Source organism: Myotis daubentonii, chromosome 1 (assembly GCF_963259705.1).
Source record: "Myotis daubentonii chromosome 1, mMyoDau2.1, whole genome shotgun sequence".
NCBI classification, from domain to species: Eukaryota; Metazoa; Chordata; class Mammalia; order Chiroptera; family Vespertilionidae; genus Myotis; species Myotis daubentonii.
In genome coordinates, this window is record NC_081840.1 from 230,273,674 (window position 1) to 230,296,316 (window position 22,643).

The window sequence follows — 22,643 nt, forward strand, 5'->3', positions numbered from 1 at the left end:
GAGCCCGCAACCTGGGCATGTGCCCTTGACCGGAATCAAAGCCAGGACCCTTTAGTGCATAGGCGGACGCTCTATCCACTGAGCGAAGCCAGCTAAGGCTAGAACTGTTGATTTTCATCTCCTATGCCCAACAAGTCCCAAATCCTGTCAAATGCACCTGGAAACCTGTCCTCTGTCCCCGTAGCCACTGGTTTAGTTCAGGCCTCTCGGTGTCTTGACTGGACTTGAGAACTGCAATAACTCAACTGGCCTTCCCTCTTGCTGGCCCTTCTCACCTCCGCTGAGCCCACCAAAGGCCAGCAGAATGGCCTTTCAAAGACCCACACCTGATCCTGCCAGGCTCCTGAAAACTTCTGAGGGTTCACTATGGCCTTCAGGAGAAGACCCTTCTCTCCCATTCTAGAAAGTCCCTTTCACCCCTTCAAGGCTCAGCTCAAAACTCACCTGTCCTCTGAAGCCCTCCTGTGAAGCCCCTCCACCGAGTTCTTCACTTCTCCCTCTGGATCCAGACACACTTACAGCAGCACTTACTACATCCTGCTGTGATTACGTGCCTATTAGTCTGTCTTTCCACTGGACCATGAGTTCCTCCTGGTCAGGGATCATCGCACTTGTGTTTGTGCACCAACACCTGGTTGCATGCCTGGCCTATGCTGGGTGCTCAATAAAGAGTGAGTAAGTGAATGAAAAATTCATTCTCAGAAACGCCTCAGTTCAAAGCGATGTTAATAACCTAAGGCGGAGTGAGGGCACAGTTTAGAGCAGTGGTCGCCAACTGGTGGGCTGTGGACCACTGGTGGTCCGCGAGGTCCGAAAGGCTGGCGACCGCTGATTTAGAGAGCAATGCACACTGTTGTTGGCCACCCACATCCACTGCTCGATCCTTCCAGGAGCAGCTCCCCGAGTCTCCCCATGTGTATGGTCCACAGTAAGCCAAGCAGGGTACCCTTCCCCGCTGAGACGGGTGGATTTCAGGACAGGCACACGCTGCCGTGTGAGCCCATGAGAATGACTGAGTCCGAGGTTCTGGTGGGAACCCGGAGAGCAGAGCCTCTCCCCTCTGGGTGGGGCCCTGTGGGAAAGCAGGCCTGCAGAGCTCAGCTCTTCTGCTAACGAGACTGCAGAACAGGGGTCTCTGGAGATGCTTGTAGTCCACAGGATCCAGCCATCCGGAGGTTAAGTCGTACCACTAGCCAGGGGTCCTCAAACTACGGCCCGCGGGCCACATACAAATACAAATATTGTATTTGTTCCCATTTTGGTTTTTTACTTCAAAATAAGATATGTGCAGTGTGCATAGGAATTTGTTCATAGTTTTTTTTAAAAACTATGAACCGGCCCTCCAACGGTCTGAGGGACAGTGAACTGGCCCCCTGTTTAAAAAGTTTGAGGACCCCTGCACTGGACTTTGCAGTGTTATGTATAAAGCAATGCATTCCCTTGATCACTGAAGCAATTTACACTGGGTTCTCTGTAACTTGTAACCAGAAGACTCCTGATACAGCATGTTAGGGTTTGTGGGAAGAATATCAAGCTACACATTTAAAATACGCACGCACACACACACACACACACACACACAAGGAGCAGGTGAGAGTGGACAAGTTACATCTGACAGGCAGTGAAAATTTTTCAAAAAGTCAACAGGGTAGTCCAAAACACAAATATTGAGAACGAGACTCAGATGCCTTTCATCCAGACAGTACTCTTCAGGCCCTCAGGGGGAACCCTGTGGTACACTGATGAAAAAATTAAGTTTTATAAAGAACTAGAAAAAGAAATAATGAATGCTTTAAAAAAAAAAAAGCCTTTATGAAGACAAAAAAAAGGGTTTGGGGATAATTGAATCTGGAGAAAGCAAGTCCTAGAGGCTATTTAACTTGTTGAAAGGTTATGAATAAGGGAGGTGACTAAACAGCTGTTCTCCAATTTCACAGGGAAAACAATTAGAGGAAATTGATTTCCATTTAGGTATGAAGTGAAGGCAGGCAAAAGGAAGAAGTGCTTTAGGGAGAACTCTTAAGGAGGAAAAAAGCTCAGAGAAAAACCTGGGTTTTTATTGCTTTTAGAAGACGTAAAATCCCCTATGTTGATTTTTTAGTCAAACTAGAAAACAAATGCTTGAGAATGTCCTTTATTCATGTATTCACATACCATGCACCGAATGCCTACTATGGGCGGGCATGGCGCTAGGCACTGGAAATGCAGAAATGCTCAGGATGTGGTGACAGTATATCTAAAGGCTGCCACACTAGCTCCAAGAGCCACTGAGGAAAATACAAACGAGCATCAAGCCAGGGTCCTACCCTCTCCTTTCCCAGCCCCATGCTCAAAAGGAAACAATATAGTTTGGGGGACATCATAACAGCATTCTGAAAGTCAAGCAACAATGCAATCATTCACCAGCAACACAAAACCACAATGTGAAGGCCGTCACAGCCGCACACAGTCCCTTGCTTAATGAGAAATGCTAGCAGCAAATGATTAGAATTCAGGAGACAGTATAGGGCACACTGTACCTTTAAAGATGGTAGAACGTGAGTAAGTATAGGAAAGCCCGGCATCCAAGCAAGTGACACAGCAGGAGACACAGGAGGCAAGGAAGCAGGGGAGGCTCCGGACAGAGGGGCCTGAAGGTGGCGGAGGATCCGGGGAGGTGTGGGAGGAAAATGGAAAAGCGGGTAGGTCTTTATACGGCTAAGAATAAAGACCTTTGAACACCAGCCAAACGTCCATCACGTGGGGAATGAGCAGTACTGAACGCATTTGCTTCTGAGCACCAGGAGGAAAGCGCATTTCTGCACAGTGGCTTGGCCTGGCTGTGGAGGTGGCTCCGGGGTGGTTAAGCTCGGGCTCAAGATGGCGAGGGTCTGAACCCACATGGTCACAGTGGGGGAGGTGAGGAAGAGGAGGCACGGGCGCTTATTCACTCCACTCATTTCACGGTGTGTGCTCACTCTGCTCTGTGCTGTGCCGGGGTGTGGAGCAGTCCCTGTCCTCGTGGGTCTGGAAAAGGGAGACAAAAACGGCACAAATGGCGCTCAGTGCGGCCGGGTGTCTGGGAGGCTCCGATTCCTAGGGTTTTATTTACATGAGCTGGAACTACAAGAGAATGCCAAAACATAAACAGAAAAACCAATCTCCCAAAACATCACCTCCTGTGTCTCGTGGGAGATACTGATTTTTGCTGACAGTTGAGTCATGGAAAAGTATAGAAGCGAATCTGCCTGTGCTGACTGAACTGGACCGAGTGATGGATATGAGCGAGGTCTTTTTTAGTGCAGAAATGCTTCCAGATTTCATCTTTTGAGATATAGTCACACATGTGCCACCTGCCCACAGATAGGTATTTAGATGCTTTCAGAAAATTCATCACCTCTCCTTGATATCTTTTTTTCCCTCCCCTTAATTTAATTTTGATTTAACTTCCTCTTGTCACTGCTTGCTTACAAATCACGGCCTCTATGTCTGGAGTCAATTAGGACTCTAAAGCACCCCACCACGCCTTCATCTGGGGACCCATTTATATATATTTTCTTATTTCAAGAGGTAGAACTAAAAGCCTGTAACTCCAAAAGTTTCCAATCAACCATCACATTCTATTCTTTGGAAAAGTCTGCTTCTCTCCGCAGTTAAGAAGAAGACATCAAGCTACATATTTTGGAGGAATATTTCCTTTCCAACTATAGAAAGATGAATTGTACTCTGGGAATTCATTTGCAAAAAGTGGGCTGAGTGTGTGTAATACATGCTTAATAGCAATAACATTAAAAAAAATCTCTCTACCATTTAAAATTAAATGTAATTTCCTTATTACTTTAATGGAATCCCTTGGAGTTGAAGTATTTAAATAGTCCCTTCACATCAAGTATTCATTATATAATTCCCTCTTAATATTAGGTATATTAGGTATGTAAACTGCTCACTGACAGAATAAAAACACACATTTCCACTGAAACAAAAACAGGAGAGAGACAAGGCAGCTTGATTCAGAATCTGATAATGGGTTACAGATTCCATTCCAGTTCAGATTGAGAGTCAAAAACGCCACAGGGGCCATTTACCACCTCTCACCTTTCAGGGCTTATTTGGAAGAAAAGCGTCAACTGCCACATCACTAAGAGAAAATCTGTTTGAGCCTAAATTCTTGACTTTTGCCTGTTGGAATGCTGAGCTAGAAAGGGAGAGAAGGAGAAGTATATCGCCTACCAACCACCTTAAATAAAGGCAGAGATGCATGGTCCCAAGTCCGGCCCGTGAGGAGGAGGCCCCTGTGGCCCTGACTCTCAGGGTTGGGGCTGCAAGGCAATCCCGTCCACTGCTGGCTGGGACCAGCCTATTGGTTAAACCCATCCTGACCCGAGGATGCTTCACATGCACAGGGAAACACTGGAGGGCTGGTGGGCAGACACCTAAGCGGAGCCACAGACTGTGGATGCACAGCCTCTACCCAGTTCCCAAACCGACACCTCTTCCAACCCTCCCATCTCCTGCTGGAGCCTCCCGTTGGCTAAACCCAGTCAGAAGTCAGACAGCTAGTAAACTTATCCCGACAAGAGCAGAGAGCAGAGATGGGGGTGGATCAGGAAGGGCCAAGGGGTAAGACAGGGCACACCCACTACCTGCTTCTACTCCTCCCAGCTACACTGAGCTTTCTCACCCAGAGCCTCTGTCCTGTTCCTGGCCTCTTCTCCTTCCTGTTTCTACATGGAATCGATGAGGCCCACCTCAATGCCACCTCCCCAGGAAGTCTCCTCTCAACCTCACCCGGCTAACCTCTCCGTCCTCTGAATTCTTAAAGTTCCTCTGATGAATTCTCTAATTACTTAGGAGTATGTCTTATACTTATGAGTTTACTTATCACTACCTGACGTACACATTTTTATGTATGTTTCCTTATTTACTGTAAATTTCCCATTAGAACATAAGCTTCATGAAAGCAGAGATTTTTTTCTCTGTCTTATTTTTGCTCTATTCCCAGTGGCAAAAACAGTGCACAGTCTACAGCAGGTGCTCAATGAATATTTATTGAATGAATGAATGAACGAATGCCCTTTCCAGATTATAATATATTAACGGCCCGGTGAAAGTCATACTCATCTTTCTATTCCAAACAGCAATCTAGGTGCCTTCTTTACATAGAGGAACTCAACAAATATAAGCTGACAACAAGGAAGTTGCCATTTCATGAGAATCTATATTGTGCAGGACAGATGCCAGCAGCTTTACCTGCAGTATGGCATTCAATCCCCACAGCAACCCTAAAGGTGGTGTGGCAGACCTGTGCCTTCAGGAGTGAGGCCCTCATTTCCCTCCGCTTCCAGAACTGCCAGCTGATGGCCCACAGCAGAAGGAAGCTGCCTCGCCCACCGGCATGGCCCTGCCTAGGGGAAGGCCACATCCAATGGCCAGCCAATGCCTCTCTGGGCAATTCTGAAAGTCATCTCAGCCCAAGTTTTCCATAGGATGACTGTTGAATATACCAGTAAACAAAATAATAAAACAGTGCCCCAAAGACGAAAAGGAATTACACTTTTTTGTATGACTATATGTTGGGTCTTCTTCCTTATTATAATTTTATTAAAACCACAACTTTTCCCCCTTCTTGCCCCAAAAGCATACCTCAACATACATTAACTATTAAAATACATTAACTATTAAAATACAGAAAAATAAATAAACCTGTAGAAGAAGGTAATCGTTGATTTTTTTTTAAAGTTTGGTTTGGCAGCAATTGTATTCCCCCCGAAACTAGTCAGGCACTTTAAAATGTGTATGACTTAGGGTTCAAAATATGCTCCTAAAGACAGCAGACGCTCTGACAACACGCCAAGGAGGAACCGGCCAGAGACCTACCCTGTGGAACTGCAAATGCAGTGCAGTCCAGGTCCTGGGGCAGCACTCACCATGTGTACACCCTGCACTCAGGGAGCCTGGAGGGCGCAGGCAACCCGAGGTACACACACGGCCAGCATCGCTACTTCATCCTGGGCAGGTCACTTCACCTTCTGAAGTTGGTTTCTTCGTGAGTAAAGGGACCTCACTTGCAAGGATAGTCAACTCAGTTACAAAGCTGTCAGCCAGTGCCAGGTAGAGTAGGTGTTCAACAAGTGGTAGCTATTATTATCATTTGTTATTTTTTAGAATGACAGCCAGAAAGCTAAGACATCAATGCAACATTTGTAGGTGATTTTCTTGGATAAGTTAAGAAAACCTGAAGTGAAAAATCCAGCTGAGTTACAGGAAAATTACTCCCTTTACAGGTTTCGCTGCAATCTTCCTGTAAGGACGGACCCCTCCATCGTGCATTTAATATGTAATTAGATATTGCTTACTCATGAGTTTTCTAATTGAGAGATATTAATTCATTTCCTACCGCAGCATCTCAATAAAAACTGTGTCTTTCTAGAGTTTTAATCGTTCTGTTCTGCTTTTCATTTCAAAAGTAATGCAGCCAAATAAATTGGTGACACAGAACAATATATGTTGATGTGGAAAATGTCCATATTACACTGTAAGTAAAAAAGGCAAGAAAAGAAAAAAAGAGGGACTACATAACAGCATCATAGAAAAAAAATGCTGTTTTTATTTAATAGGAAAAATGTCTGGGAAGATATACATCAAAATTATAACAATACTATTTCTGGTCAATAATATATGTGAACTTTATTTTCTTTTTTATTCTGTTTAATGAGCTCTTCCTACTTTTTTTTTTTAAAAGTGTTTTTATTGGTTTTTAGAGAGGAAGGGAGAGAAGAATAGAGAGATAGAAATAATGATGGAAAGAAACATCATTGATTGGCTGCCTCCTGCACACCCGCTACTATGGATTGAGCTCACCACCCAGGCATATGCCCTGATAGGCAATTGAACCACGGACCTCTTGGTTCATGGGTGGACGCTCAGCTGGGCTGAGCTCTTATGACTTTTATAATCATATTTTAAATTAGTTAACCTCAAAAACATGCCCCACTGATAAAAGTCCATTATAAGAATACTTAGAGGCCCAGTGTACTGATTCGTGCACTGGTGGGGTCCCGTGGCCTGGCCTGTGGGGATGGGGCTGAAACTGGCTCTCCGACATCCCGTGAGGGGTCCCAGATTGCAAGAGGGCGCAGGCCAGGCCGAGGGACCCCAACGGTGCACGATGGGGCTGCGGAGCGACCGCGGGAGGGCTCAATCACCTGTCTGGCCCATCTTGCCCAGTCCCAATTGGCTAAACCCCAGGAGCAAGCTAACCTACCGACTGGAGTGTCTGCCCCCAGGTGGTCAGTGCATGTCATGACTGGTCGAATGGTCGAACGAATGGTCGGACACTTAGCATATTTGGCTTTTAGTATATAGGATATAACCACTATTAAATCAAATAATTTGTGGAAACATACCAAATGAGAACTCTGAAAAACAAACAAACTCATTTTTCTCATCTAGGTGAAAAATTTTGAGTACATAGGAACCTGGGGTGGGAAAGGAAGGCAGAATAGCACAAGCCATGGACTGGGTAGTTGTCATTGCAAAAATCACCTGTATATATGAAAGTCTAAGTGACCACACCTGGTCCCGGCAGCCCACCAGCCCTGGGGGTGGGCAGCCACTCCCTCCCTCAGTAGTCCTGCAGGTCCAATCTCCGGAGAACAGTCCAGGAACCAACAGACCAGTGCTGCCCGCACGATCCTGACAGTGCTGCTGGCCTCCTAGAAGTCAGCCTCGGGCACCGCGGCCACTTCCCCACCCTAGATGCTCTGCAAGGAAGAAACAATATAAAAGCGGCTGCCAGATGGCTCCCGACAACCAGCATGAACGTCAGCGGGATGGATCCAGATCCCAGGCCTGCAAGGGCGTCCCACCGCCCGCCCGGAGGGCCGATTGCATCCCGGCCCCACCCCCCTTGGGACCCCACTAGTGCATGAATTTGTGCACCAGGCCTCTAGTTTAAAAATATATCTGGCACCCTGGTCCTGGGTAGCTCACTTGGTTGGAGCATCATCCCGTACACCAAAAGGTTGCCAGTTCAATTCCTGGTCAGGGTGTGTACAGGAAGCAACTGATTGGTGTTTCTCACATCTCTCTCTCTCTCTCTCTCCCCCTCCCCCCTCCCCCTTCCTCTCTCTCTAAAAATCAATAAAAACATATCCTTGGGGGAGAACACTTGGAAAAAGAGCACTGAGTCACGGAGCCCCTATTGAAAGGTCCTTAAGGATTATGGAGCCAAAGCCTCTCATTAAACAAACAAGATGAAAAAATGAACCCAAAGCAAACAGGAGCTTAGGTGAGGTCTCCAAAATCAGTTACTTAACGGCAAACTCTAAAAGTATTTGTAATGAAAACGTATGCTTTTTTTATTTTCTCAATGTTTCTAAGTCAAGATACGCTGCTGTCACTTCTACTTCGACTAGAAGGCAGACGTTCAGTTTCCCGGGGTTTGCACATCATCTGTCTAAAAGTACCAGTACACGGCCATTTCAACAGTGACGTGCATACAGCTCAGGGCTCCAGACCAAAGTCCTGACAAGCAGCCTGTGTTCCACGGGGACAAGTAGGAGCTGGCACACTCCAGGATTTACAGGCTTCGAGAGCCTGAAAGTTGGGAAGAAAAACGTGCTATTGAGTTTAGAGTTACAACGGTGCCACAGCTTTTCATATCTGCGTGACATGCGTTCATTCAACACGTCTGACCCTCACTCCTCTGTTCACTCACTCCCTATTAGAGGTTCCCCAGGGGCCTCTTTCTAAGTCAACGTTCACCCTAATATGTCTTAAACACATTAGGTTTTTCATAATACATGCCGTAATTAACCACCGTAGACTTTGCTGACACTTCACCCACCAGAGGGAGCCCATATGGATTTCCATGTAAAAAGAAACCTCAAACATCAAGTGTGTATGCATTCTAGAATATTATTCATAATACAATCAATACTGGAGAATCACACATTCTCTTCCTAACCCCCCAAAAGAGAAAAATTAAATGAGATCAGGGATGTAAAGTCCTTAACAGAGTTCCTGACCTACAGCAGAGGCTCAAAAATAAACTGATTTTCTAAAATGTGTGTCCTCCTCTTAGTCATAGTGCTCAAAGTAAATGAGCTTGTATTCTGACTTTAACACAAGTCGGGGTGAGCTCAGTGACAGCTGTCCTGACAGGTGATTCTCCCCTCAGCGTGTTGACAGATCTGGTTCTCCAGCTTGCAGAACCAGACCCTGGGCAGGAAGAATTAATTCACAGCGTCACCCCCAGGAGACCGTTTCAGCAGCCCCACCCAAGTCCGCGACTCGATGAACTGCTGGTGACTGCCAATTAGAAACCGAGGGAACTGGGCACTCTTTGACCCAGTGCAGATTTCTCTTGGCACGAAGGAGAAATGGACTGACCATCCCTGACCATCATGCTGCTAGGACATGAGATGCAGTCATTGCCACCAGGATGCATTTCCTTCAAGGATGAAGAGAGCACACTGAGAAGACAGACGCTGCTAAGAGCCTGGCATGCGGAAGGGCCCAGTGAGTCTCTGCCCCATCTGCAGTCCGGTGAGGCTAACATGCCTTGTATGTCTCACCATGTGAAGGGAGGCCCAGCCCAGTGCTGGCTGGGCTTGTGAGGCAGACCTCCAATCTCCATACAGCTCAGCCACTGAGCCACACTGGCCAGGCAAGGGCTCACTATTACTATCACGAAAAGTCTCCAGCACTGAGTTCTGCTTACAATATTCACTCGGTTATTACGATCCGTAAAAACATAGCATCGTGCAGCTAAGAGAGGCCTTGGAGAATGTTAACACAATGGTTTTTAACCTCTGTGTCCCTGAGCCCTTTGGTTGGTTCCATAAGGGCTCCTCAAGAAGGGAGAAGGGTGGTAGAGAGCAGGCTGCCTAACCTCTCCCCACACCCTAACCTAGCCTCAACCAACGCTGCTCCTATTTCATTTGCGAAAAGGCTTCTGCATTAAATAGAACAATAAAAAAGATATGATTCAACATGCTCATGTTCTGTCTGAAGCCTGCATCCTTGACCTATGGCTTCCTGATCTATTCCTGTCCTGCTTGGCCCTATCACCTGTCATTCTGGCTTCTCACTGACCCCTGGCACCTGCTGCCCAATACGGCTTTTTCAAACCCTGCTCCCTTGACTGAAATCCTGTTTAAGTAGAACTATACTCAATCCTTGAATAAAATCTATTTCCAGCTACCTGGTGGTCCCGGTTCAACCTTTAGGTCCCAAATTTGGCACATACGTCAACAAAACGTCTCAGAAGCTAACCAAGGAGGACCTGTGGAATCATGCTGAGAGTTGCGGCTGTTGTTTATACCTGAGTTGTTATACTATTTAGGTGTCTGCTTCTCCATTAGACTGTGGTAGGAACCCATCTTCATAATAGAATACATTTTATTTAATAAAATAAAAGCTACCTTTTACCTAATGTTTACTCCAGGTGCTGCACTAAGTGTAAATGTATGCTGTGCACTATTGAGGAATGTTAGAATCACTCCTTCCTAGAACTGGAAGGAGCCCTGGACAGAGGTCAACTAGCTGCAAAACTGAAAGCAAAGTGACCCCCTGGATTAACACTCCTTCATTAATTCAAGAAATATTACTGAGTACCTATGTCCTTAGGACCTACGGATTCAGTGCTAAAAAGCACAAGGTCTTTGTTTTCATGAAGCATATATTCTATAGATAAATGATAAATAAATGGATACCCGATGTGTTAGGTAACGGAAAGAATAAAGCAGAGTAACGTACAGAAAAAGGAAGCTGCTTTATACAGGGCAGTTGAGGAAGGTCGCATTCAGGCAACATTTGAGCAGAAACCTGAAAATCAAACCATGTTGAATTTGGGAGAAAAGTACTCACGTAGAGGGAACAACAAATGCAAAGGCCCTGAGGTAGAAATGTGCCCGGTGGTGTGAGAAAGGCAAAGAGGCGAGGGTGCGGGAGTAGAGTGAAAAGAGTAAGAGGAGGTGAGGTCGGAGAAGTAGGGACCAGGTCACCTCGCTGTGGATCACTTTGAATTTCAGCCAAGAATTCAAGATAAGCAATTTCTAAGAAAATAAACAATAAACTACATTTAGCTTTCATGAAAGCAATGTATAATAAAGAGAACCTTATCAGCACGCTTACTCTGAAAATAGAATTCCCAACAACTCAGGGCCACTATTACCTTATATGTAATCAAAACATCTTTGTTTAACAGAACTCACTGCCATACACAGTCTAAGTTCTCAGTCTTACCAATGTGGAACCTGAGGCTCTGCGAGATTACGTGGCCTGCCCACTTAATGGCTTGGCCTTGAGCGACAACACAGGTTTCCTGTGCTTTTCATTGGCCCCTGCTCCCTGGACAGTCTGGCTGCTTAGAGGCGTCTGGTTTCCCGTGTGGTGCATTCCCTGGCCTCTGTAACTTTTTTGTCAGGAAGAAAATGAAGAGCTGCCATACGAGGCACCTCCAGGCACATCCCCACGCCCACAGCCTGTCACTACAAACTCCCATATTCCAGTTTTCCATTCCCTCCCCCCGAGCTGAAGACAACTGGGCAGGGTGGAAGCAAGTCAGGCACCGTGCTAGACACTGTGAAGGCTGTTTTTGTTGGATTTGCCTGCCCAACATCCCTCCCTCCATACTCCTCGAAGGAGCACTCCCCTCCAAGGTTCTGGCAGGGCAACAACCATAGTATTCAACCCACCCATTGGAGCAGACATGACCTGGGCCATTTGAAGGATCGTAATCCTCTGATGCCAAAAAGAGAGCTCAGGATCCAACCAGAACCAATGAGAGTCCTTTCCTGGGGATTTATGGAGAAGAGCTAGAAAAAGAAGCTCCAGCCGTTTCCCAGCTGTCTGAGCGAAGGCATCTCCATTTGCTCAGGTTCATTTACAGTATTAGATTATTGTCATTTGCAACCGGAAGAATGCACACTCATGCAGGCACTTGCATACCTTTTCTCATTCCATCTGCATAACAACCTTATTTTAGAAGTGAGGAAACAGAGCTTAAGGATCTTGTCCAAGTTCATACAGTAAGTAAGGGGCATTCCAATTCATAAAGTAAGAGACGTCCAATTCAGGGTTTTCTGCTCTAAATACCATTCAGTCTCCAGTTATGAATTCAGTATTAACTTTAGAAGAGGACTCACTGCTGTTCTAAAGCCCCCAAAATGAATTTTTGGTTTAAAATTATAGTGGAAATTAAAGGTAGGAGGATGGCGGTTGGGGGCATCATAAATAGCACGCAAGCACCTGGCTTCTACTTCTGACCCTGTGCCATGAGCACAGATATTAGGACTCTGGGCAAGTCGTTTCACTTACCTGGGTATTAGTTTTCCCACGTGTCAAATGAGAAGCCTGTACAACATGAACTTAAGACCCTTTAGTACACAAAGAACATGAAGTACACGTGGTTCAGCTTTAGGTATACAGGTTGTTTCTACTCTGTGTCAGGTAAGATGTCAAGCAGATTGTAACTTGAATGTCAGGCCCAAGGATTGGCGATGGTTGTCCGGGGCACAGCGTTGTGCGGGTTCTGAGCTATACAGATGTGCTGGGACATCAGCGGGGCTCCCACGGCCACAGGGGGAGAGAGGACAACTGCATGCTGGCCACACGCCTGCAGTCACTGACCGAGCGTTCACCCTGAGAGAGGAACGCTGCTGTCTCCACTACTGACGCTATGAGTACCGCACCAGGTTTTCACTGATTCCTTCACAAACTTGCTTGGTTCCCCTTTGTGAGCAAGGAATGAAAGTACAAGAACGCTAAGTGGCTGAGGGGGTCTAGCTTGACCCCAAAGATGAAAATAGTCTAGATGGCCGACATGGAGCTGAGGTGGGGAGTGAAGGGGAACAGTAAGAATCGGTATGGTTCTGTATGATACACACAGTCTCATTGGATATGGCTCTGTATGATACACGCTGTCTCATTGGATATGGTTCTGTATGATACACGCTGTCTCATTGGATATGGTTCTGTATGATACACGCAGTCTCATTGGATATGGTTCTGTATGATACACGCAGTCTCATTGGGTATGGTTCTTTATGATACACGCAGTCTCATTGGATATGGTTCTGTATGATACACACAGTCTCATTGGATATGGTTCTGTATGATACACGCAGTCTCATTGGATATGGTTCTGTATGATACACGCAGTCTCATTGGGTATGGTTCTGTATGATACACGCAGTCTCATTGGATATGGTTCTGTATGATACACGCAGTCTCATTGGGTATGGTTCTGTCTGATACATGCAGTCTCATTGGGTATGGTTCTGTCTGATACACGCAGTCTCATTGGGTATGGTTCTGTATGATACACGCAGTCTCATTGGATATGGTTCTGTATGATACACGCAGTCTCATTGGATATGGTTCTTTATGATACACGCAGTCTCATTGGATATGGTTCTTTATGATACACGCAGTCTCATTGGATATGGTTCTGTATGATACACGCAGTCTCATTGGATATGGTTCTGTATGATACATGCAATCTCATAAGAGCCTAAAGAGTTGATTATCAGTGCCAGTATTACCATGCCCATTTTATAGGAAGGGAAAATGAGGCTCAGGTAACAGGATTGTCCACGTCACCCACTTCTAAGTGGCAGGACCCAGTTTCAAATGTAAGTCTTCTAACTCCAAGTCCTAGTCCTCTCTCCACTCCCAGGGTCCCCATCGGTCCCACAGTCCAAGTAAGTTAAACTAACCAAGCTCATCATTGTTTGCAGTTGTTCAGATGAAAGTTTCTCCCTTATAAAGCAAAATTTGAAATATCATTGCTAATTTGTTCGTAATTTAATGGGTAGACATGCACGGGGCATATAGAAGCGAGCATAGGTCACCTGTCCGCACACCTTCGTGTATAACTCTCCTCAGCCTGAGGTGCCCCTCTTCACCCTGTCGGCCCGGAACCAACTACTCCTCTTTCAAGGTTTGTCTCAGGAACCATCGCCCCTAAGCAGCCGTTCCTGGCGCTCAGGTACAACTGAACACACTTCCTCTGTGCCCGACACATCCGCTAGGCTGATGGCACTTGCGTGGTGAATACGTTTGTTTCCCCCACCAGTCCTTTTAAATTGTGCTACAAACCTATCAATAAACATCTGGCCAACCCCCGCCCCCGCCAATGCCTGACTATCCCTGCGAACTGCCGCTCCTTCATTCATGCACATCTACTCATTTAAAAAACATGGGTGTCTGCAGAGTACCAGGTATCGGACTGCGCCTAACAGAAGTGGATTTACCCCGACATTAGTGAAGTGTAAGCTTCACTTGCGCCTCCCAAAGCGCGGAACCGTCTTTTGTCATTTTGCATTTTTATTTCTTTTTTAAAATTAATTAATTTATTTTTTTTAAAGAATAGGTTAGAAATGACGCCAGCAATCTCGACGCAGGCTGGTTATACAGGGCCCAAAACTAACGAGAGATTGTGGAATACACGATCCATTTAGGTCACTACTCTGGACCCCAGAAAGTTTTTTTGTTCTTGTTACAGTCAATCCATTTTCCAGATGACAGCTCTAAACCATAACAACCACGTTTCATCGGGCATCCTGGGCCTGCGCAGACACGGCCCCGACGACGCAAGCGCACACCGAGCCCCTACATCCCTTTTTGCATTTTTATTTCTTAAAGCGTCCAGACCGAACCGTGTATATGGGGGGCCACCCAAAAACAACATCCCCCTGGTGCCAAGGATACAGAGGTGACCAAGGCAGACACCCCTTGCAGAGCGTCCTCTCCCCCTGCAGAGTTTCGTGGGGAAGACTGACAGCCATTTGTTCATTTTGTGTGTGTGTGTGTGTGTGTGTAAATTGATTTCAGAGAGGAAGGGAGAGGGAGAGAGAGACATCAATGATGAGAGCGAATCATTGATTGGCTGCCTCCTGCACGCCCCCCACTGGGGGTTGAGCCCGGCAACCCAGGCATGTGACCAGAATGGAACCCGGGACCCTTCAGTCTGCAGGCCGACGCTCTACCCGCTGAGCCAAACCGGCCGGGGCCATCTGTTCCTTTCTATCTGCACTCAATACTAACGGTACACAGAGCCACGCCGAGAGGGGCCCGGGGTCCTGCAGCCAAGCCCGCCCGGCCCCGCCCTGCGGAGGAAGGTCCCTGCTCTCCGCCCGCGTGTCCGGGGAACAGAAAGCAGCTCTGATGGCTGCAGCGTGGAGTGTTTGCGAAAGATGACCCCACACCAGCCTCCGGACCAACTGATCCCTAGATGGGCCCTCATCTACGGCGGGAGGCGAGGGGAAGGGAGAGGTCAGCGGACGTGACCTTTGACCTCAGCGCGGGGGCGGGGGAGGGAGAGAGGAGCAGGAAACGAGGAAACCCCGGAGGCAGAGGCACTGTGGTCAGTGCAGCCACAGGAAAGCGCGGGACCTGGGAAAGCTTCCCCGGCGGCGCTCAGGGCTGCGGCGACAGCGAGCTCGCCCTCCCTCAAAGCCGCCCCAGAACTTGGCGGACTGAGATTCCCAAGCGTCACCCCCCCCCCCCCGTCCCCAGCCCCCCCCTCCCCCGCCAGGGAAATGTGCTCCCCAATGCACGTCCCCATTCTTCGAATCGAGGCTGTTCCCTTCCCGAGGCAGCTGTCGGCTGCCTGGGGCGAACCCTCCTGTCCCCTCTTCGGACCACTTTTCTCTAGGCGCTTCTGTCACACTCGCTCGTGGGACAGGGTCTGGTCTGGTTCTGGGGTCCGCGTCGCGGGCCCGAGCCCACCGCCTGCCCGCCGTTTCCATAGCAACCAGCTCACCACTTCGCGCGCCCGGCTGGAGAAGTCGCCCTTGGGCCGGGGGCTGCGGCGGAACAACTCGTCGCGGCTGCCATCGACTCCGGCGCCCACCGCCACTCCCAGCGCTTTGTTCCGAGTCTTCACGGTCTTGACGCTGGCCCGGAACAGGAGTGTGATGTCTACCGCCATCACGCCCCGCACTGACAGCCCGGCACCCGGCTGGCCCACGTCAGCAGCCGGCGACCACTGCGCGAACCCGGCCGCCGGAGGACCGGTCCGACACTGCACGCCTCCGCCCGCCAACGGCGACGCGAGCACAAAGGTTCCGGCCTCCGCCTGCTGACGGCGACGCAAGCAAAGAGGTTCCGCGCTCTGCCTGCCCGAACCCCTAGACGCGCACACCCGCGCCCCTCTCTCCTCCAAGCAGCTTCTTTCTGCCTATGGAGAAAGTGAGAAAGAAATGACACATCCCTGCCAATGATTCTGTATTGCATCCATGGCCCTTTATGTCATGGAGACACTAGTGAGTTTTTGCCTACGCGAAGGTAAGGCTGGGGCAGAGCAGAAGAGCGGCAACTAGCTCTGGGTACTGTAGGGACGGGAGTGAATTAGGGTAAGAGGGGGACCAGGACCCAGGAAGGAGGCCGGGGCATAGGGAAGGGTTTTCAGTGGGAGGGGGCTGAGCTACACCAAACCTTCAACGTATGTGTTTGGTGCAGTTTTTGCTTGTTTTTTTTGGGGGGGGGTGGGGGTGGGAGAGGGAGGGTTGGGAACAGGAGGGTCGAACAAAGGTCTAAGTTTTCTCTGGATCTGCAAGAGCAGAGAAGATTGTGGAGATGAGACACAAGTGAGACCAAAACATCAGGCTATCCAAGGCCCACGTGACCACAAGTGCCAGCTATCCCTAGAAAAGTCAGCGGGGAGGCCATTCGTCTCCCCACAGACCGGGGCTATGAGATTCCGCTTTCATCCTTCTTTCTATTTTATTCTCTTAACCTCAGAGGGCCAGGGACCTTCAGCCGACAGTGGGCTGATAACTATTTGAAACCCCGTAAAGCTGAGGGGATATGGATGCAAAGGGAGAGCAGGCGGAGGGGTGCTGCGGGCGGCCCCGTTGGACGTAGCACCTAACGGAGGTTTCATAAGTAAGAATATTTCATGCATCAGGCCAGGCGCTCTGCTCTGGAAGAGAGCGAGGCACATGGGAGTTCCCCTCCAGCCCCACCTCTGCACCATCGGGGTGGATGCAGGCAGCGTGGACTCATTTGGGGACTTTCATAGACGTCCTTCAGTGCAGCCTCGGCCAGAAAGAGCATCTGTGGCCACCCATGAGAGGCGTGTGCTGTGAGTGAGAAATAGCCGCCAGCCGCCCAGAAGTCACTGTCGCAGCCCTTAGAAAGGTTGCTTGGTGACCCTGCTGCCTCGGGAAAGGTGGTGTAAGCAGGCTTTTGCCGCATGGAAGGTGCCCAGTGCCCGGAAGTGGGAATTCTCGTGGGGTGGCACGGGAAACCTGAGTTTTCTGGACCCATGGAATCATGAACGTGCCACGACAACATAGGAACTGGAGACCCTCTGCGGTGGTCTCTGTGTTCACTCATCGGCAGGGCCTCTCCCCAGGAGAGGGTGATAGTTGCTAGACCTGTTGATGACAGAGTTGGCCATAAAAAGCAGCATGTGTTGCAAATTTAAGAAATCCCACGTGCTCCACTGCTGGCTTTACCTTCTGCCATGACAACCCATAATAGCCCAGTGTTTCCTCGGCCTGGTCCCTGAGAGGAGATGCCATGGAGCACCGCCAGCCGAGAACGAGTGCTGGCCGTGCGAAGGCACCCTTTGTTCTCGATGTCCGTGGAGGTGCGTGGTGGTTGTTATGCAGCATAATTAGGCTATCTTGATGGATAAAACCCATATCCAGATACCTGCCAAAGCAAGACGATTGGATGCCGCCTTCTCTCACCATCATTCCTGCTTGGGAACTGCAAGCCCGGACCTGAGGCAGAGACAGGCCCACGGGCCGCTGAGCACCCAGTGCCTGCTGGTGTGCACTCCCCCGGAGCCACAGAGAGTGGACACCACTGAGCAAAAGGCTGCAGAAGGGAATGGGAGGCCACTGTGTTAACCTTCATCCGTATCGGACCTGTAGCTTCTGGACACTAGACATTTCTAGTTTAAAAAATAAAGAAGAAGAAGAAGAAGAAGAATCCCAGGAAATAGCCAAGAATGAGTAATAGGCAAAGCAAACAAACGAAAAACACTTGAGATTTGGACACGGAACGATCTGGGTTTGAACTCCAGCTTCCCTGCTCACTAGCTGTGTGACTTTCAGTGAGTTACTTTACCTCTCCGAGCCTTGTCTGAAAATGTCTGAGAAACAGGAACACCTATTCACCACTTCTGCTTCTATGAGCAGGAATTCCTTCCTAAATACACTTTCCACCTCCCCCCAGAGCCAGTGCGAGCCATCTGGTTGTTGGACAACAGCCAGGGGCCTGCATTTTTTTCAGTTGGTTGGAGCTGATCTCTCAGCGTTTCTGAGCTGAGGACATGGGCTCTTTTGCACATGTCAGCGGGAGGAAGGGATTGGGAAAGGGGTCCGTTCTGCATACTTGTACTTCACCTTGGGAGGGAGCTAGGCACTAGAACGTTACCAGACCTCTCTCCATCCCTCTCTCCCTCAATTTGATTATCTCTGCAAACCAGCCTTCCCTGGTTCTCAGTTCACGTGGCCGAACACGGGCCACCGTGAGCTCCTGAGTTTATATGCTTCTCGTCACAGCTGTATCAGTTCCAAGCCCAGACTCTGAGCGTGCAGAACATTGGCCCAGCTTGGGGCAGACATCCGCCCCTGGTCCAGTCAGCTATGGCTCAGCATCCAGAGTCATGAGGTTCAAACGAGACTGTCAGGACATATTCTGATGGTTGGGGCTAGTTTCCTGGAACAAATTAGCACAAACATAGCTTAAAACAATGCAAGTTTGCTGTCTTCTAGTTCTTGAGGTCAAAATCTCAAAATGGGTGTCACTGGGCGGAAGTCCGGGTGTGGGCAGGGCTGCGCTCTCTCTGAAAACTGTAGGGGAGGATCCACTTGGCCTTCTCTGGCTCCTAGAAGGCGCCCACCTTTCTTGGCTCGTGGCCCCCTCCTCCATCTCCAAAGCCAGCGATAGCGGGGCAAGTCCTTCTTACAACCCATCAGCCTGACACCTCCTTTCTCTTCCGCATGTAAGGACCCTTGTGATGACAGGGTGGGGGGGAGGGGGCCCTCAGGTGGTCCAGGGTAACCTCCCACTCTGGAGGCCAGCTGATGACCAACCTTCATTCCATCTGCCGCCCCATTAGCCCTGGCCATGTATCAGCATATTCACACATGCCAGGTGTATGGATTTGAACGCCTTCTGCCTACCACAGGGGCTCGCTCCAGCAGAAAGGTGGGATGACCATGAGCTGGGCTTGCGCTCCTGGCGTGTCTTCCCAGATGGACAGAGAGATCCACGCTTTTCCTTTTCTCTAGCAACAGCCCCGGGCCTCTCCTTGCAACACTCCGAGGGGCTACAGAAATCAGGGAGACGGGAGCACTGCCCTAAAGGGTTCTCCCGCAGGCGGCTTTCCCACGCCGGAAGGACAAGGGTCCCTCTGAACTCTTCTGGCGCTGCCTGCCTCTCCCGAGGAACGGTCCCACTTTGCTTAGCCCATCTTAAAGGACACAGCTTGTAACAACGTAATTAACAGTTTCCAAAGTTCAAGTCTGCTCTCTCCCTTCATCCCCACAGGGTTGGAAGGTGGTGCCACTTCTTCCCAGCACTCACTTCGTCCACCCCAGGAGTTTCATAAATCACCTCGTAAAAGCTCATTTACTGGTTTCCCCAACATAATGGCAGAAATAAACTGCTCGGGACGCACTTGGCCACTCGCTCCAGGAAACGGGTCCAGCCATCGCTGGCTCTGGCGACGGAGGAAGGGCCTGGCATCTTGGTTTCCAGCCTGGACTCCTATCCCCTTTGCTTGCTGACAGTATCTCCCAGAATTAGGGCTACCGAGTCCGCGACTTTTTATTGAGTTGGATGGCAAATCACAGAATAAATGCTTTCCTTTGCACTTTAAAAGGATTTAATAGGAAAATATTTTTCCTACATCCTGTTTCAAGGGGAAAATGTGATTTTAGGGGACATTTTATAGTTCACAACAGGATATTGAAGGGCATTTGGTTTTGCTTAGTTTATTATGACTGTGTGTCTCCAGCATGAAGTGGTGTTTTTGTGTGATTATTTAGATAAGTCTGATTGAGGTGGGTGGATCGCCATAGAATTATGGAAATTTCGGATTGGAAAGGGCCTCAAATATCATCCATCCAACACCCTTGTATTTCGGATGAGGAAGCAAGTGGCTGGCCCAGGATCACACCTTGAGCTCATGGGGGGAAATGAGAACAGATTCTTCATCTCCCACCTGTTCAATACTCTCAAGCCAGGTTTTTTTTTGGGGGGGGGGTGGAGTAGGGGGAGTGACATGCATACAAAGGGGTCCGTATGTATCTGTAAGTACTTTTGAATTTGAGAATTGGGGTAATTAAGTGTGGACTTGAGTATGTGTCATCCATTCACCCACCCATCCTTCCTCCCATCCATCCACTCATCCATTGTCAATCATTCACTCACCTATCCATCCATTGTCAGTCATTCACTCATATTACAAACACGCTTTGTCAGTAAGTGGCCCTGTGTTAAGTACTGAAAATATAAAAACAGACCTAAAGTCTCCACCTGGGAACGGGTCAAAGACTAACGGGGCAGACAGATGTATTCAGAGACCATCATAATGGACCATAACAGGTGCACAAGCAGAGTTTGTCGTTGTTAGACGTCCCTGGAGAATTAAATTAAAAAACCACTTTATGAATCACCCACCTACTCTCCATAGATAGGAAAAGACCATGAATTAGAAAGGGGTCTTGACCCCAGAAATAAGGGGATTCTTGTGGTCCTTTCCAGCCCTTTCAGCCACCCCAGCCTTGACGGGAATCTGGGGCGGAACCAGGGCCTAGCCCGGCGTGGGGGCCAGGGGGGCTCCAAGTCGGACAGCCCTGCGTTGGAATCCCAGTCACTTATTAGGAGTGAGACCTTTGGAAGGTATTTCTTCATCCATGAACTAAAGATAAAAACATCCACCCAGCAGGGTTGTCGTGGGCGTTCATGAGAGGACCTGCAGAGCGTGGAGCAGCTCTGGCGCTGAGCCGGTCCTACAAATGGAACCACGGCCCCGAGGGTGTTGAGGACGGGAACAGGTTACACGTCACAGCTGGAGGCGGTGGCAGTCTTCCTCACACACGGGAAGGAGCCTCGTTTTACTTCCGGTCCCCACGTCACCCAGGAACGTGGGGCTCACGAGGGAGGCGGAGACAGGGCCTGGGTGAGTGTCAGGATGACAGGAAGCACTCAGTAATCGGCTGCCGTGGTTTGGGCCAGTCTCCGAGGGTTTCTGCGAGGAGGAGCATTCATTCTGGAGACAAGGCCCGGGTGGATGAAATAGGGCCCTCCCGTGGACCAGGGGGTGGGGAGCAGTGTCCCCTGTTCTGCTCTGGACTCGCTGAGAGGAACCGGCTTACCCTGGCGCCTGGGGGATCCAGGCTCCACGGTAGAAGAAAGTCCTGGAGGCTGTGGCGTTGGACTTTGGGATGAGCCACCAGGATGTCCAGTAGCGGACAGGGTCTCTTCCGGCCCCGCATCTTTACGTGTAGGAGCGCTCGCTGGCTGCGGGCAGGGACGGCACCGCTCGCAAGCTCTTTCCTAACCGGGGCGCCCGTGATCCTGGCAGAACCCTCCAACTCAGGGCCAGGAGGCTCCGCCAGAGGAAACCGCCGCCCCAGACAGCAGCTGGCAGTTCCCTCTGGCCGTGCCCAGGTTGGGCATTCCGCAGATGCCACCAGGGCTGCGGAGCTCCTCCAGCGACCACGCGCGCCTCCCCTCCTTGAAATTTATTAAGAAATTCTCTGCGGGGCCTCTTTCACCAAAAGTGCACTTAATAAAGCTTGGAATTTCCTCGCGACACATTGACTCTGGTTGCTGTGTTTTTAGGTCTCCGTGATCACCTGTCTTCACCTCTCGGCTTGGTGGGCAGGGGCGGGCCAGCACAGCGGGTTCCGAACATTGTCAGTAACCGGGAACCGGCCTGTGGCTGGAGCTCTCCCCGGCCCCTCTCAGGAAGGCCAAGTGTCTCCCTGTTCCTCTAGGAAGCTTTTAAGCCAGCCGCTGCTTTTAATAATGATTCATGAAAAAGGCAGGCAACTTACAGCTCGAAGCGCGAAATTGAACACGAAAATCTCACTGTGACCATCAGTGGGAATAGTTTTGAGTCCCCCCCCTCCCCCAAAAAAGTAGCCTCTGATGGGTTAGGTTTGTGTCTTAAAAACAGATTGAAAGTTGAGCGGCTGTAACTTGGAAGAGGTTTTAAACAAAGAGCCTGTGTGTTGGTCATTCAGCAGTTACCAAATATGCCCCATACACCTTCAAGTACTTCGTTAGAAATGCCTAATTTATTCTAGTAATGCACTAACTGAGTCCACAGAAATCCCTAATTATACCCAAAGGGCTTTCACAGGCTCGATGCCTCCATGACAAGGCATGACTCCGAGTGAGCCCAGCCCGGCCTGTGCCCCTGGTTGTGGAAGGAAGGAGTGAACGTCTCCAACACCAACCAGACTTGCTCTTATCAGGCAAGTCTCCCACAGGGCCCAGAGAGTGTGCAAGTCCTGATGGCACATTCCTGTCCACACGGGGTTGCAAAGGGAGGAGAGGCAGGGCAGCTGCTCGGCCCAGCGTCGGCCCAGCACGGGGCCTAGCTCTCCGTTCCTGAGGCGCCCATGGCACCCTCTGGAACGCCCTCAGACCTTCGTTCTTTTCTTCCCTTCCTCCTTCCCTGA

General features: G+C 49.4%; 1 protein-coding gene and 1 long non-coding RNA gene across 2 annotated transcripts in view; one reads left to right on the top strand and one right to left on the bottom strand.

Annotated features, from left to right (window-relative positions):
- STX18 (syntaxin 18) overlaps nt 1-15,919 on the bottom strand; it is an 81,953-nt gene extending 66,034 nt beyond the window's left edge. The window contains exon 1 of the mRNA XM_059675814.1: nt 15,752-15,919. Coding sequence (XP_059531797.1) covers nt 15,752-15,919 — 168 coding nt within the window. The remainder of the gene's footprint in view (nt 1-15,751) is intronic.
- An 83-nt stretch (nt 15,920-16,002) lies between these two features.
- Nucleotides 16,003-21,767, top strand: LOC132221627 (uncharacterized). Its single transcript, XR_009450047.1, has 2 exons — nt 16,003-16,275; nt 19,498-21,767. It is a non-coding gene; the product is annotated as an uncharacterized LOC132221627 (long non-coding RNA).
- Nucleotides 21,768-22,643: the final 876 nt, after the last annotated feature.